At 42.0% G+C, this 16,543-nt stretch overlaps 1 protein-coding gene across 2 annotated transcripts in view; it reads left to right on the forward strand.

Moving 5' to 3' along the window:
• Positions 1 to 16,543, forward strand: part of LOC142485534 (protein hinderin-like) — a 236,923-nt gene that overhangs the window by 3,748 nt on the left and 216,632 nt on the right. For both annotated transcript variants that reach the window (XM_075584468.1, XM_075584487.1), the window contains exons 3-4: positions 69 to 205; positions 1,459 to 1,556. In XM_075584468.1, the coding sequence (XP_075440583.1) occupies positions 69 to 205; positions 1,459 to 1,556 (235 nt within the window). The remainder of the gene's footprint in view (positions 1 to 68; positions 206 to 1,458; positions 1,557 to 16,543) is intronic.

A 16,543-nucleotide genomic window follows, 5' to 3' on the forward strand; every position in this document is an offset into this window, starting at 1 on the left:
GCATAGTTGTTTTGGTAAATGACCTTACAAATGTAAACTTATTTATGCAATTTGCTCACAACTTGTAGGACTCGGCAGAGAAGGCAACGTGCGTCCGACACCTACATCGAAGACGTCAAAAAAGGAAGATTCCAAGTTACCTGCCCCTGACACAGCTGTTAATATGTCTCTCTTACAGACTTGGGAAAAACAAAGCGAACAGCAGGTGATATTCTGTATGGAACGAACAGGAGATGATGATGTATAGTGGCTTTTAATCCCCATGGTATAACAAGGACATCGTAACGTCCCAAATATCTGACAAATGTGAAATCAAATATATGAATATATTGCTCGATTTACTGAATCTAATTTTCTTATTCCATAACATACAGTAATTCCACTCTTTGGTGGGGGGTACATTTCAAATAAATACTCCTAAAATAAAATGAGATCTGAACAATAATGTTGCGTTCTACTGAACGTGCAAAGTATTTGCGAGTCGAGTTTAGTGATGGAACAATCCTTGTCTCACTCTGTCCTCGTCTAGTAGTTAAAGGTGAAAGCAGTGCTCCCTGACTGAGTGCTTTCTGTCTCTTGCAGAAACTAGGCTATGGCCATAATAATGATATGATTCTATTCCCTTTACAGGATTGAAGCAGGGGGTCTCTGCAACTGGAATGTTTCAGCACCGGGGTTCCCCTGTTTCCAGAGATACTTACTTCCATAGGCGGTGCCTTTATCCCTGTGCAGTTTAAATGTCCTGGTCACGTGGGCCAATCGAAAGCTGCAACAGATAACGTCGCGGTTTCCTATTGGCCAGTGTAATGCTGGATATTTAAAGCCCCATTATGTTAGGCACACAGTTCCCTGGCTGCTGGGATTCCAGCAAACCCATAGGAGATAAATATCTCTGGAAGCAGGGGGTCCCTGAAACGGAAATGAACACAGTTCAACTCCGAGATCCCCTGCTTCAATTCTATTATTTAAAAATTAATAAATATTATCTATAGCTATATCCACAATGCAGCCGGTTCTGCTGCTATGTCATACCTAAATCTGGCATTACTCCCATCCAGACATTACAATAGAGCAAAAGCCATATTTGAGTGTCTTGTTGGAAGTAATGACAGGTTTAGCTAGGACTTGTACAACGTAATCTTTCCTCCTCTCTGCCCCCCGCCCCCCCCCCCCTCAAAGCCCCCTTTCAGTGCATGGCTGTGAGTAACACCAAGACTGCAACAGCGTTGCGTTATTTGAGCTCTATTATGCCTATTATTTTTGCATATAATTTGTTTTGGGAGTGCGCCTTTAACCTCAGAGTAAATAACGTTTGTTCCTGATTTAGGCAACGTCCCGTTATTTACCCTGATATGGCGTCTGGGCCTCTGTTGGGCTTCTTTGTGAGCAGGCTGTACGGAGGAAGTTTGCTGTTTTGTGTTCACACAATGCATGTTCCATGGAATAATTTCTCTACAGATGGTGCATGAAGGAGGAGGAATGAAGAGCGCTTCTCTGAAAGATTTGTGCCCAGAAGACAAGAGGCGCATTGCAAATCTAATCAAAGAACTTGCCAGGTGAGTCTTTCTATCGCACGCAGAAGTAACAGTATGCCTATGGCTTTAACTCTCCTATTGCTCAGTAACATTTTACAGGGCTTTGCAGCATATGAGGATTAACAACAAATAAAATGTAATGGTGTTACCAGTCCAAGCAGTACATTTGTAGAGTGGAAACTTGCAGAATTTATGTAAGATTTAAGGACTGGTTTGTCATGTCTTTTCTAGTTATCCTCCTCTCCCAATGCTGAAATGCTCTGTATTCCTGCTACAGTACTTTGTAGAGCACAAACCTTTCTCCAACCAACTGGGACTATTTTTATGATGCCCGAACTGTGCATCAGTTTGTGTTTTGACTCTAATCATTTGAAGCGTACAGTGTCTTGTGTTTAAAAACAAACACTTCCATCTAATATGTCACCAGGTGATAATGTAACAGGTGGTTTACATCATAAGCATAAATTCCAGAAAGTGTCAAATACTTGGCAGTTGATAAACGACCCAACTTCAATTAGTCACCTGGACCCATCCTACATAGCCCTTTAGTGTTCCATGTGCCTTACAACTAGAATTGGTTTGGGGTTGCATGTAATACATTTGTTTTATATTTCTGCACTGTATAGCATGTGGTGCTATACATAGAAGTTTGTACGCACAGTGAAACCACATCCAAAGAGCACTATATTGTTTAGTACGAAGTGTGTGAAGTTCTAATTCTACTTTGTTCCTTAACGCTTCACCCAGCTTTGAAGTTTAAATGTTACATAGTTATCTTGTGACACATGAATGTCATAGTTCAACCCGAGTACCAGCCCTTGTGACATTCCTCCACTTATCAGTGCAATATGTCTCTCAATTAGGACAGGTCAGGCTTTCAGTAGCTTATAGAATGTGTACACAAAAGAAAAAGGACTCAGCTGGTAGCACTCTATAACTCTAAAGTTAATAGTAATAGTAATGATGAGGATTACAAATAATTTTAATGGTATATCTCTTAAAATAAAGGTGTGTACATAAATGAGAATAAAAATGACCGTATAGCCCAGTCAGAAGCCTGCTATAATCAGGGTATGATGAGATATGTGCTAAATAACTATATAGTTAAAAAGCTTGACACACAGACCTGTATCACCATATACAATGTATATGGGGTAATATATTAGCACTAAGTAATCCCTCCTTATTGTAATGTTGGAGGGCTATTATCAAAGTTGAAGAGATATATTCCCTCCTCCTTAATGCAGCTGAATTAGTTAAATCATTTGTCAGTCTGCTGCAGAAAAATGTGCCATCTAGTGGTAAAGTCTTCACTATTTGGAGGTGACTGTGCTTAAACAGTTCAGCCTAATGTACCCCTGGTTATTGCTGGTTATTGCTTATTACTTAAAAAGATCCTTGATTAATATCAGGATATATGAGATCAGTATTGCATAGGAACCACATACCGTTTGTATGATCATACAATATATCTCTTCAAGTTTGATAATAGCCCTCCAACGTTACAATAAGGAGGGATTACTTAGTGCTGATATATTACCCCATTTACATGGTATATGGTGATACAAGCTGTGTGTGTCAAGCTTTTTAACTATATAGTTATTTAGCACATATGTCATCACACCCTGATTATAGCAGGCTTCTGACTGGGCTATACGGTCATTTTTATTCTCATTTATGTACACACCTTTATTTTAAGAGATATACCATTAAAATTATTTTTAATCCTTATCACTTATCATTACTATTAACTTTAGAGTTATAGAGTGCTACCAGCTGAGTCCTTTTTCTTTTGTGTATTCTTTATAACAATTCTCAGCACAGCACCAATACTCATTCACTCATTTAAACTGACTATTAGCTGAGCAGAGGTTTCTGTCCCCTTCCCCCTCCCCCCATCTGTATACCGCTTATAGAATGTGTACTCACATACTATATGTTCTTTATAAGCATATTCATAAATCAGTGGCTGTATCTTTTCCTTACGCGTCTGGAACGTGTGATGATCTTAATGAAAAATCCCCAATAGTGAAGACTGATAAAATGAATTTTATCTGGTGATAAAGTAAAATGTAACACACTCACATGGTGTCACAATAAAACAAGCAAATATATATGACCAGGGATAGAGTAGTCGCTGTCCGAGACCCTCAGCGTTCACCTCGTTTGAGTTTCCAGCTCTCTCTGCGTCTCTCCTCCCTCGTCTGCGATTGGTTGGCTCCCGCACTTACTGGTTTGGATGCCCGGATGTGAGATTGGCGAACCAGTAGTGCTGTGAACAGCGTCCTGCACAGCGTCGTTCCACACAACGCGTTTCATCAGGAGTGTTGGCATGTTGTCCAAGTCTTTTTAAAATACTCCTGTAAGTCATACGATTGGTTGCAATATCAAAAGATCAAGGTGTATACCTCATTAGTAATCATGCATGTTACCAGTCATAAGGCAACAATTGTATCAAAAATAGATACATAATACAATAAAATACTCTCTAATATAAACATATAAAGAGGACCAAAAAGCATTTAATAAACGTAATAAAATTCCTCAATAAAAATACACTTATAAAAAATGTATATAATAAAAAATGTTCACTTCAAAATTGATTGGGCTTAGATATGAGTGATTATCACAACTAGGATATTTGCTGGAATGAAACAAGAATAGAACCAAAACAGGCATTAGATCACAATAAAATAATCCAATAAACATAATGGGGGTAATAAAATAATCCAATAAACATATCATGGTGATATTGGACAGGAAGGTAGATCCATAGAGACACTGAAATGATTTTTATAAAAATAAAGACTCAGGTCTATATCTATATTTAATCCAGATGGAATAAGTGTATCCATTTGATGGATCCAAAAAGATTCTCTTTTAATTAGATCCATGTTCCTGTCCCCTCCTCTCCAATGTGGCTGGGCGATTTCCATGATATTTTAACCCTTTAGGGTCTGCATTGTGAACCAGGGCGAAGTGTTTGGAAACACTGTGTCATAAGTTTCTGACTTATGTTCCCTAGGTGTTCAAGGATACGTGCTCAGAGGGCGTATTGTTTTCCCTACATATTGGAGGCCACAAGTGCACTTCATTAGATACACAATGAAGTTCGTCCGGCAATTTGTTTTTTAATTTTAAAACTTTTGCCTGTGGTATTTGATCTAAAATGATTACTTGGTTAGAGCTAAAGTTGCATGCCTTACAACTATATAAAACTATGAAAATGGGAAACCATGTCTGATTTCCCACTTCCTTGTTACGGAGAGCACTGGGCGCTGATTTGTTTTTAATATTACGTGCCCTTCTAAATAGAACCTGGGGTTTCTCTGGGATGTGATTTCCTAAGATTGAGTCATTTTTCAACACATGTCAATGTTGACCTAATATTTATTTTATTTTATTGGCCTCAATTATATTGGGTAATAAGGGTACCTCAAATCTGTTTGTACTGTCTTCTTTGTAGAACGAATGTTGGAACTTCTGTCGGTTATTGGTCTTAATTAAAGCTTTTTTGTTGGATTTATCATAATTCCTTTCCGAATTTTTTTTTTTTAGTCCATATATGATTGTTCAAAAACACTGTCATCTGTACAATTCCTTCGAAGCCTTCTATATTGGCCGAAGGGAATGTTTTGAATCCACTTTTCATAATGACAGCTTGACTGCTTGATGAAATTATTAATGTCCACTTCTTTGAAGTAGGTCTTCGTTTTAATAACATTATTTTCAATATATATATATAATCAGATCTAAAAAGTTAATTTCGGATTCGCTAATAGTAGATGTAAAGTTAAGGTTCACAGGATTACTGTCAATGTACATTATAAACCATCTAGGTCTTCCTTTGTACCTTTCCATATAAAGATTACATCTGTAAACCTCCACTTGGCCAGGTTTGCTTCGAGTCCCGCCCATCCCCAGATGTAATCCTCCTCCCATGCGCTCATGAAGAGGTCCGTTCATGAAGAGGTTAGCTCGGCGCAAACCTAGTCCCCATGGCCGTCCCACACTTCTGAAGATAAAGATTGTCATTGAACCAGAAGACATTTTTATTTAGTATAAATTCAATACATTCTAGCAAAAAATGTATTTGTAATTGAGGGAACTTGCTGTCTTTCTACAATTCTTTTTACAGCTTGACATCCATCACTATGCTGAGTCCTTTCTTTTCATAAAAATAATTTCAGTGTCTCTATGGATCTACCTTTCTGTCCAATACCACCATTATATGTTTATTGGGATCTAATGCTTGTTTTGGTTCTATTCTTGTTCCATTCTAGCAAATATCCTAGTTATGATATTTAATCATTCTCCTATCTAAACCCAATCAATTTTGAAGTGAACATTTTTGTGTAATTTTATTGTGTTTATTAAATGCTTTTTCACCCTCTTTATATGTTTATATTGGGGAGTATTTTATTGTATTATGTATCTATTTTGGATACAATTGTTGCCTTCTAGCCTTATGACTGGTAACATACTTAATGATTATTGAGGTATACACCTTGATCTTTTGATATTGCAACCAATCGTATGGCTTATAGGATTATTTAAAGAAAACTTAGCATATTGTCTAACACCCCTGATGAAACCTGGGAACAGGTGAAACGCGTTGTGTGGAATGACACTGTTCACAGCGCTACTGGTTCCCCAATCTAACATCCGGGCATCCAAACCAGGAAGTGCGGGAGCGATCCAATCGCGGACAAGGGAGGAGAGACGCAGAGAGCTGACAACTCAAGCGAGGTAAACGCTCAGGGTCTCGGATGGCGACTACTCTATCAGGGACCAGGAGAAGGAGTGGCTCAGTGAGTAAAGACACTGACCGGCACTGAGTTTGAATCAGGGGAACCTGGTTCAATTTCTGGTGTCGGCTCCTTGTGACCTTTGAGAAGTCACTTTATCTCCCTGTGCCTCAGGCACCAAAAATATAGATTGTAAGCTCCACAGGGCAGGGACTTGTGCCTGCAAAATGTCTCTGTAAAGCGCTACGTAAAACAAGCAGCGCTATACAAGAACATGCTGCGATTATTATCCCTGGTCATATGTTTGCTTGTTTTATTGTAACACCAAGTGAGTGTGTTACATTTTACTTTATCACCAGATAAAGGGATTTTTATCAGTCTGCACTATTGGGGCTTTTTCATTTTTATTATGGTCATCACACGTTCCAGGCGCTTAAGGAAAAGATACTGCCACTGATTTATGGATATGCTTATAAAGAACATATAGTATCTGAGTACACATTCTATAAGCTACCGAAAGTCTGACTTGTCCTAATTGAGACATATTGCACTATTTTGTGTTTGTATTTTTTAATTCACATGTTTGCGCTCCCCATGAACTGGATTTCAACACTGCATAGGATTGAGAGAGCAATCCCAACAAGGGTTTGAGCAGCACTTTACAGAGGTTTTCTATTTCTTGATTTAAAACAGTCTTCCTTTATCACAGAATTGTCTGTTTCTATCACTGTATACATCATTAATTTTTATTCTCATTTAAGAATTGCACTTATATTTAGCTCTAGAGCGCCATTTATGATAACACTCCTTTTTTCATTCCACTTAAAGCTGCAGACCAAGCATTATCCTATTATGTGTTTGTTTTTTTACATAAATCAGTTCTATACTATGAGAAAATATATTGATACAAATGTGGAATTACAATACCTGGCGCATACAAAACAGTGATTACAATACAGTATAATAACAATAAATAATTATAAAGTAAAGGATATGTGACAGTGAAGTGAAGTCCTTTTCCAATGTCTATTAGTGAAATGGACTCTGTCCTCAACTTGGGTAGAATAAAGTCTCTCTCATGCAGCAAGTTATATTCCTATTGTGTGAGACAAAAACAGAGACACCACATTGCGCAGTATTGACTTGATATCAAATGAAGTTCTCCCTTATATGCCTCTAAGTGAAATGCCCACTTACTAGATATAAAGTGGGTCTCATGCAGTTGAGAGAATCTGTATCCTTGTTTCTTCTGATCCAGACGTTCGCAGGTTAACCCGAACCCCACGTGATGTTCCTGTCTCTCCTGAATCCTTGAAGAAACTCCGTCTCTGGAAAGTGCTTTCTCCTTCTGTGCTGATCTCCTGTATGTGTCTCCAGCATAGGGGTATACAAAAAACAGAGGATTGCGCAATAGTATAAAAAGCTTTAATGACGCATCCTAACTAGCTGCAGAAATATACTCACAGATTCCGTGAGTTTAAAAACAATTTAAACGCCCGACCCGGCTGACGTCAACCAGGACTCTCATCCACTCTCCTGTCAGTTCACTGAATAGTGACGTCAGCGCGCTCAAGTCTGGATAGCGCAAGACACACGCGACCAGAAGCAGGAGCTGACAGAGACTGGGGTGTGCTGTGGGACAGCCGGGTCGGGCGTTTAAATTGTTTTTAAACTCACGGAATCTGTGAGTATATTTCTGCAGCTAGTTAGGATGCGTCATTAAAGCTTTTTATACTATTGCGCAATCCTCTGTTTTTTGTATACCCCTATGCTGGAGACACATACAGGAGATCAGCACAGAAGGAGAAAGCACTTTCCTGAGACGGAGTTTCTTCAAGGATTCAGGAGAGACAGGAACATCACGTGGGGTTCGGGTTAACCTGTGAACGTCTGGATCTGAAGAAACAAGGATACAGATTCTCTCAACTGCATGAGACCCACTTTATATCTAGTAAGTGGGCATTTCACTTAGCAAATGGAGTTCTCCCTTATATGTCTCTATCAAGTCAAAACTGCGCAATGTGGTGTCTCTGTTTTTGTCTCACACAATAGGATTATAACTTGCTGCAGGAGAGAGACTTTATTCTACCCAAGTTGAGGACAGAGTCCATTTCACTAATAGACATTGGAAAAGGACTTCACTTCACTGTCACATATCTTTTACTTTATAATTATTTATTGTTATTATACTGTATTGTAATCACTGTTTTGTATGCGCCAGGTATTGTAATTCCACATTTGTATCAATATATTGTTTTTAGGGTTCACTTGAGATTGTACCCTTCGTAGAATCACCAGGCAGCTTCAGCACACGTTTCAATGCACTGCACATATACACATTTGGTCTAGCGCTAGTTTAGTAAATTTTTGTTAACACACTATGAGAAAATACTTGTAGCATTAAAAAAAAATCTGACATTTTTTATGTATTATAATGCATCAAGCATTTTTTGTTTCTATAGCAACCATTTACAAAGTCACATCCCCTTCCTCTTCTGGAACAGGCTGTGGCACACCCTTTTTTTGAGCCCTGCCCTCTCTCTAGCAGTGCACCAATTGTATCTAGTGACTTCCTGGTCACATGCTCTTCCCCACAGAACATTGCATCTTTGGTCCTCGTCTGGTGCACTGACAGCCATTTAGTGAACCTCCGAGCCGAATCTTCCCCGATCGATTACAGGAGAAAGGATCGATCGAAAACTTAGCTAATTACTGATCATTGTGTGGATTGTATTGATGCGCATATTAAAGGGAAAAATAAAAAATAAAATCGGCAGCTTGGACTGCTGCTTTAAGAAATGAAACCTATGGCTACAGCTATTTCACGCCAGTCTGTGGTGCTAGTGTATTTTGAATGCTGGAATGAGCAGTCGGATCTGCACAGTGCAGGTGCTGGGATGAGCAGTCAGATCTGCATAGTGCAGGTGCTGGGATGAGCAGGCAGATCTGCATAGCGCAGGTGCTGGGATGAGCAGGCAGATCTGCATAGTGCAGGCGCTGGGATGAGCAGGCAGATTTGCATAGCGCAGGCGCTGGGATGAGCAGGCAGATTTGCATAGCGCAGGCGCTGGGATGAGCGGGCAGATTTGCATAGCGCAGGAGCTGGGATGAGCGGGCAGATCTGCATAGCGCAGGCGCTGGGATGAGCGAGCAGATCTGCATAGCGCAGGCGCTGGGATGAGCGGGCAGATCTGCATAGCGCAGGAGCTGGGATGAGCGGGCAGATCTGCATAGCGCAGGCACTGGGATGAGCAGGCAGATCTGCATAGCGCAGGCGCTGGGATGAGCAGGCAGATCTGCATAGCGCAGGCGCTGGGATGAGCGGGCAGATCTGCATAGCGCAGGCGCTGGGATGAGCGGGCAGATCTGCATAGCGCAGGCGCTGGGATGAGCAGGCAGATTTGCGTAGCGCAGGCGCTGGGATGAGCGGGCAGATTTGCATAGCGCAGGCGCTGGGATGAGCGGGCAGATCTGCATAGCGCAGGCGCTGGGATGAGCGGGCAGATCTGCATAGCGCAGGCACTGGGATGAGCGGGCAGATCTGCATAGCGCAGGCACTGGGATGAGCAGGCAGATCTGCATAGCGCAGGCGCTGGGATGAGCAGGCAGATCTGCATAGCGCAGGCACTGGGATGAGCAGGCAGATCTGCATAGCGCAGGCGCTGGGATGAGCAGGCAGATCTGCATAGCGCAGGCACTGGGATGAGCGGGCAGATCTGCATAGCGCAGGCACTGGGATGAGCAGGCAGATCTGCATAGCGCAGGCGCTGGGATGAGCAGGCAGATCTGCATAGCGCAGGCACTGGGATGAGCGGGCAGATCTGCATAGCGCAGGCACTGGGATGAGCAGGCAGATCTGCATAGCGCAGGCGCTGGGATGAGCAGGCAGATCTGCATAGCGCAGGCGCTGGGATGAGCGGGCAGATCTGCATAGCGCAGGCGCTGGGATGAGCGGGCAGATCTGCATAGCGCAGGCACTGGGCAGATCTGACAATGCTCCTGTTGAAATAAACACTTGCTTCCAGCCTAGCATCCAAACCATTACTGTGCAGCGTATCGGAGGTCCCCTCAGAAGCAAGAGTTAATTAAAGAAAGCCACACTTTCCTCACCCCGTCTACATTTTCATCTATGTAGCAGTGAGATTTAATAAGATCCCTGTGAACTCTGTATAGCTGAGAATATATTTACCACTAATTGCCTGCTGGGGTCACCTGCTAAATTGGTTGCTGCCCTCCCACTGTGGGAATAGGCTGTGCCTCCAGTCATTAGGCACTTCGCTGCTTGTGTTTAAATGGCACATTAGTTAAATGCAGACGTTGCTGTGCCCCGCTCTCCTGGTCTGTCTACAAGAGGAGGAACTTTATCACATAGTGATAGTGAGCTGCATCGTGTCCCCCTTTCATATATACAAAATGCTTCCCCGCGCTCACTTCACAAGCATCAATGAAGCAAATCGGCACTGAAAATCTGAAATGCAGAACACAGATAATCTAATGTACAGCCATAGATACCTATATAATGAACACGTGTACAGACCCAATTCACAGAATTATGGATATTGACTGATTCTGATACTAAACGTGACTAAAAATATCCCAAAAAGCAGTAAGCACTATCATATAAACCCTGATATGCAAAGGGGGGATGGGGGTGGGGTGGTATTTTGGGGTAGAACCCCCTCTGCCCCCGTTTCCACGTGAGGAAAGTGTGGAACTTCCCTTACGCCTCAATGTAAACTCATAGAAAATCCCTGGTTTAATCTGTAGTCACCACGTGTGTATCCTGCTTGTACGCATCCTGCTTCCGAGGCGGTCCCCACTTTATACCACCCGAACCTTTCTGTCAGGGCTCATATAACCAGGCGGTCCCCACTTTATACCACCCGAACCTTTCTGTCAGGGCTCATATAACCAGGCGGTCCCCACTTTATACCACCCGAACCTTTCTGTCAGGGCTCATATAACCAGGCGGTCCCCACTTTATACCACCCGAACCTTTCTGTCAGGGCTCATATAACCAGGCGGCCCCCACTTTATACCACCCGAACCTTTCTGTCAGGGCTCATATAACCAGGCGGTCCCCACTTTATACCACCCGAACCTTTCTGTCAGGGCTCATATAACCAGGCGGTCCCCACTTTATACCACCCGAACCTTTCTGTCAGGGCTCATATAACCAGGCGGTCCCCACTTTATACCACCCGAACCTTTCTGTCAGGGCTCATATAACCGTGCTCACTGCTCTTTTTTTTTGGATATTTCTTGTCACGTTTAGTATTGGAATCGCACAATATCTATGATCCTGCAAACTGAGTCTGTACAAATGTGTTGATGTATATACTGTATATCTATATATTGGCTTATTTTTTATTTATTTTTGTATTTCAGTACAAGATTCAGATATTTTTCAGTGCCTATTTGCTTCAATGATTTTTGGGAAGTGTGTGTTCGGGGCCATCTTGTATATATTAGTTGTATTAAAGAACTTGAGGGGCTCCTGCTTGTTCCCTCCGCATCATTCTGTTCATTTGTTGGGTTACTTTTTTATGTAGTGGGGCTGTCTACCACCTTTGTAGTTACTGAATGTTTCCTTGTCCTGTTTGTGCTCTCACCCCCCTCCTGTGAATGGATATACTCTGTATTGATTTAGTGTGTCCAGCAGCATGGATACCATTTAATCAGTCTCCCATTTTTTTCTACTTGAACTGAAACCGCCCCAGTCATTGATTTTCTGAATCCCAGTACATACACTCTGCCCTCTGTGTCTCCTCCAGACACCGATAAAACTGCATAGGTGCTTGGTGCGTATAATGAACTGCTCCAGAAAAAGTAGTCTCATCCTGTTCACCCGGTAAGGGAATACTTTCTCCCAGCAGAGGCGGTAGAAGTAAATGCTGCAGTGGGAACGAATGATTGGGGTTGGTTAGACACCAAATAAATCCTATTTAATAATAGCTTTTATTTCATGTAGCGCTTTTCTCCCAATGGGACTTAAAGGAGCGCTTTACAATTACAGTATAGTGTGCGGTAAGCAGCATTGTACATAGGATTATTACAGACACAGGTCCCTGCCCTGTGGTGATTACAATCTATGAGGCACAGGGAGATAAAGTGACTTGCCCAAGGTCACAAGGAGCTGACACCGGGAATTGAACCAGGTTCCCCTGCTTCAAACTCAGTGCCAGTCAGTGTCTTTACTCACTGAGCCGCTCCTTCATCAGTTCAAATATAAAACACATTTTTCCCCATGGGAGACGGGTTAGTGTAAAGGACAGCTTTTCTAAGAGAGTTCAGTATAGCCGACCCCATCATTTCAGGATTCTGAGTAATCTGTGGTTTATGAAGTGATTTTGTATCCCCAAATGATTTACTGCCCTATAATAAAAATAACTTTGGTAAATAGTACATGTAAGTATCTCGGGGAGCCGGGGGTCCCCGCAGCTGAAAGTAATGGGGTTCAGCTTCAGAGACCCCCTCCTTTTAATCCTGTGGGTAAACGAAACAAACCATGTTGCCCTGCATTAACTTCTGTTTTGGGCAACACTTTGTGCCTACAACTCTCTGTGGCCTCATTTCCTGCAGCTTTGTAACAAAAGGATTAGAGATAAGTGACCAGTGTTTTGTAAAACCCAACCTTTTAGTTAGATTAGAGATCTTGTGAAAAGTTCGGCTTTTTTGACTTCGCCACAATGGTCAGTCCTTGGAACTGCTCCCATTCAGTTCAATGAGAAAATAAAGTTACAGTCTGTGCACTCTTGGCCAAATTAATTGTATAGGGTTCCACTTTAAAATGTGGTTGGCTGGACATTTAGAAACATGTCATAAAAAGACTGACACCAGACCTACAAAGTATTTTTAGGAAAACATTTAATCTGCTGTGATCACACGTTAAAGCTTATTTCTGTGCACGTACTTCTAGTTTTAGATAATTTCCCCAATGCGGTGTATTAGAAAGTGTTTTTTTTTTCTTGATGTTTATTCAATAGTAATTCAATGCCCAATTTTTGGTATGCCAAGATCTGACAATGTGGTGTTGTACTTTGTATACACTGAGAAGGATGTACAGTATATTTCAGAATTGCTTCATTACTACAGTATAGTCAAATCATTGCCATATGCAGCCAATAGTGCCGCCAACATTTGTAACCCGACGTGATTTAAATGTAAATGCCAGTGACTTTCCATGTTTGTTGACGGAAAACAGTAACTACTTTTAATTAAATATTCTTCTGAACAGTTGTTTGCCATTGTCAAGTACAGTATATGGAATTCATTTGCGGATAATTTTTTACTGCATTTAGCATCTCCCATGAGGATTTCAGTACAGGTTCTGGGATAATCGTACTTGTGTCCGGTTTCAGTTTGATCACGTCTGTCTTTATACTAGTTTAAAATCATCTCATGGTTTTTAGATGCGAGAAAGTAGATAAAGGAAGACAATAGTGGTTGCCTAAAGGTTCCCGTGATAAATTTCGAAGCTGGAGATGAAAAATTATTATTTGTCTATTTTTTTTTTTTTAACAAATGTTTTGGGGATACTAACCTTACATGAGCTAAACCCATATAGGTTCCTGTGGGTTTGCTGCTTAAGCACACAATGCCAAAGGGGTCTATGTTTTAATGATTTCAGCACCCAATATGCAGAGATGGGGGGCTACCGAGCGCTTGTGGTTCCAGGCAACAAAATTGCCTTGTAGTGAAAGTGCTGGTTTCAATACGTGAGATTCCATTGATGTCACTGATGGTGGATTTGGTGGATTTGACAGATCTGTGTATGATTTATTGGTCTTTCTGGGACCACAATTCGGCCCTTCCGTGTGTGTGTGTGTGTGTGTGTGTGTGTGTGTGTGTGTGTGTGTGGACACCAGGGGTGGGCAACTCCAGTCTTCAAGGGCCACCAACAGGTCAGGTTTTCAGGAAATCCCTGCTTCAGCACAGGTGGCTGTCGAAGACTGAGCCACCTGTGCTGAAGCAGGGATTTCCATAAAACCTGACCTGTTGGTGGCCCCCGAGGACTGGCGTTGCCCACCCATGGTGTTGACCCACGGGTCATATGGATGACCGATTTTGCCAGGGATTTCAAATAGTCTTAATATTGGATTATCGGTGGTATAAAACCCGTTGCTCTCTTGTGTCCTTATTTTTAGCAGGTAGACTTTAATTGATCCTAATTTGCACGCTTTGTATAAACTGGCACTGAGAGGTACAGACTTGTTGGATACATGTGGTCATCCGTTCAGTGCTATATATGCACTGTGTACGTCCTGAAGGGGGTGTTTGTGATCAGGGCTCTATAGGTGGGGGGCTTTGGGGCAATCGGTCTCGGTTTATATGAACAGAAGCAGGAAGCTGCCCCTCCGGCACTGAAGTGGTTAATGCCGTCTCTGCGGTTTTCCGGTACCTACAGAAAGGCCGTGTGGCAATGATCCCATTTCCATTGGGGAGTTCAGCTGAGGATCTAAACCACAATAGATTGTGAGGCCAGTCCATCTTTCACACTATTACTTCAGTGCTTAATATTTAGTTAGCAATAAAATGCACCATTAAGTGACATGCTAACTCCATAAAAAAATCATTGCTTTGTTAAAGCATTTAGCATTCAGGCGCCCTTCTCTGCTTTGTGCCAGGTGTTAAAAGCAGTGCAAGGTTTTTGAAGGCAAACATAATGAACCCCTTGGCTGCTGGAGGGGGCATTGCTGAGCAATATTGGGAAGGTGTCTACAGGCAGTTATAAAATCTTTTGTCCCACGCCCCAGGGTTGACCAAAATATCAGCTCCCAACAGGTTTGTGAAACGCTTGTGCTGAAGGGGCTTGCATCTCCAGGGGCATGGAAGGATACTGTAGTAGCCAGCATCGGATTACCTGGTCAGTTGCCAATTAGATCTGATGTGGCCTTTACTGTACATCAGAGCATTTCAATTTGTATTGAATGAAGAAGCCGCTCCCCTGAGCAGCTGATACTCTGTGATCTGGTCCTCTCCTCGCCTTTTTAATATACACACACGTTCTCGGGAGAAGTGCTGCTTGTCTGCATCCTGACACCGGCATCTGCAGGGAGAACAGGACTTGGCATGATGTGCAGCCATTTTTAATATCCTAGTAAGCAGAAGGTCCCAAGCCAACGGGATTATTTATTAAGTAAGCCCCCCAGGAAGCTGGAGAACGGTGTCTGCCAGCGATGAGCCTAGTTGGCTGTTTTTTAACCCCTTTATAACTGGAGAGCTGTGCCACACTGTGACTTCATTTCAGCTCTGCAGTACAGATGATTTAAACATTGCTTTATAACAAAGCTGCACACAGCTCCTGGTTAGGCATATAGATCATTTCTCTTGTCCTGTCTGCAATAAAACACAGTAAGTATAATGGCTGCTTTTCCGGTCCTTGTCACGTGCTGTAATCCCGTGTGATAAGGTGGTCACTGCCGTCTGTTCTGTAACAGCTGGTCTGTCCTGTTTCTTATCCTGGCTGTGGCTGGGGGGAGCACCCAGGCCTGCAGTGCAGACTTTCCCAGCAACTAAAGGTGCAATCCCTGATCTACTGACCAGCATAATAGGATCAGGTCACTTCTCGTCATTCTTTTCTTTTTGTGTAACACTGTAGTTATAAATTCTTGTTTTTGGGAACTAGAAAGAAATGTGCTGCTATCTTCCTGTATAACACACGTTTTGCTTCCCAATGATTCAGTGCTGTGGTGTAACTTATTTAAAAGAATAAAAACAGGGTCCTGAATATTTTGGGGTACTCTGCTTACTATTATTGTAGTTATTTTTAGTTTTTTTTTTTTTAGGGGTTGCACCTTTAAAACAAATCGGGGATGTATGTAATTTAGCATAAGTCACTTTCATTATAAATCCATTTTATTCATTCTCAACTGCGTACCTCCATCTGTATCATAGTCCCACTTCTTGGCATTATCCATTTAAAATATAATAACTTATTCCTTTGGTCTGGGCCCTAAACCTTAAACTCACCTGAACCTTTTGACAGACATTGGCATTTGAAACGCTTGGATATCATTAGCATGTTTGCATACAAAGAAAACATCATTGCAATAAGGGAACGGTTTATGCATAAGGGGAGAAGGAGCGGCTCAGTGAGTAAAGACACTGACTGGCGCTGAGTTTGAAGCAGGGGAACCTGGTTCAATTCCCAATGTCGGCTCCTTGTGACCTTGGGCAAGCCACTTTATCTCGCTGTGCCTGCAAAATGTCTCTGTAGAGCACTATGTAAAACTTGCAGTGCTGTACAGGAACAAACTA

The sequence above is a fragment of the Ascaphus truei genome, chromosome 1, assembly GCF_040206685.1.
Source record: "Ascaphus truei isolate aAscTru1 chromosome 1, aAscTru1.hap1, whole genome shotgun sequence".
NCBI lineage: Eukaryota > Metazoa > Chordata > Amphibia > Anura > Ascaphidae > Ascaphus > Ascaphus truei.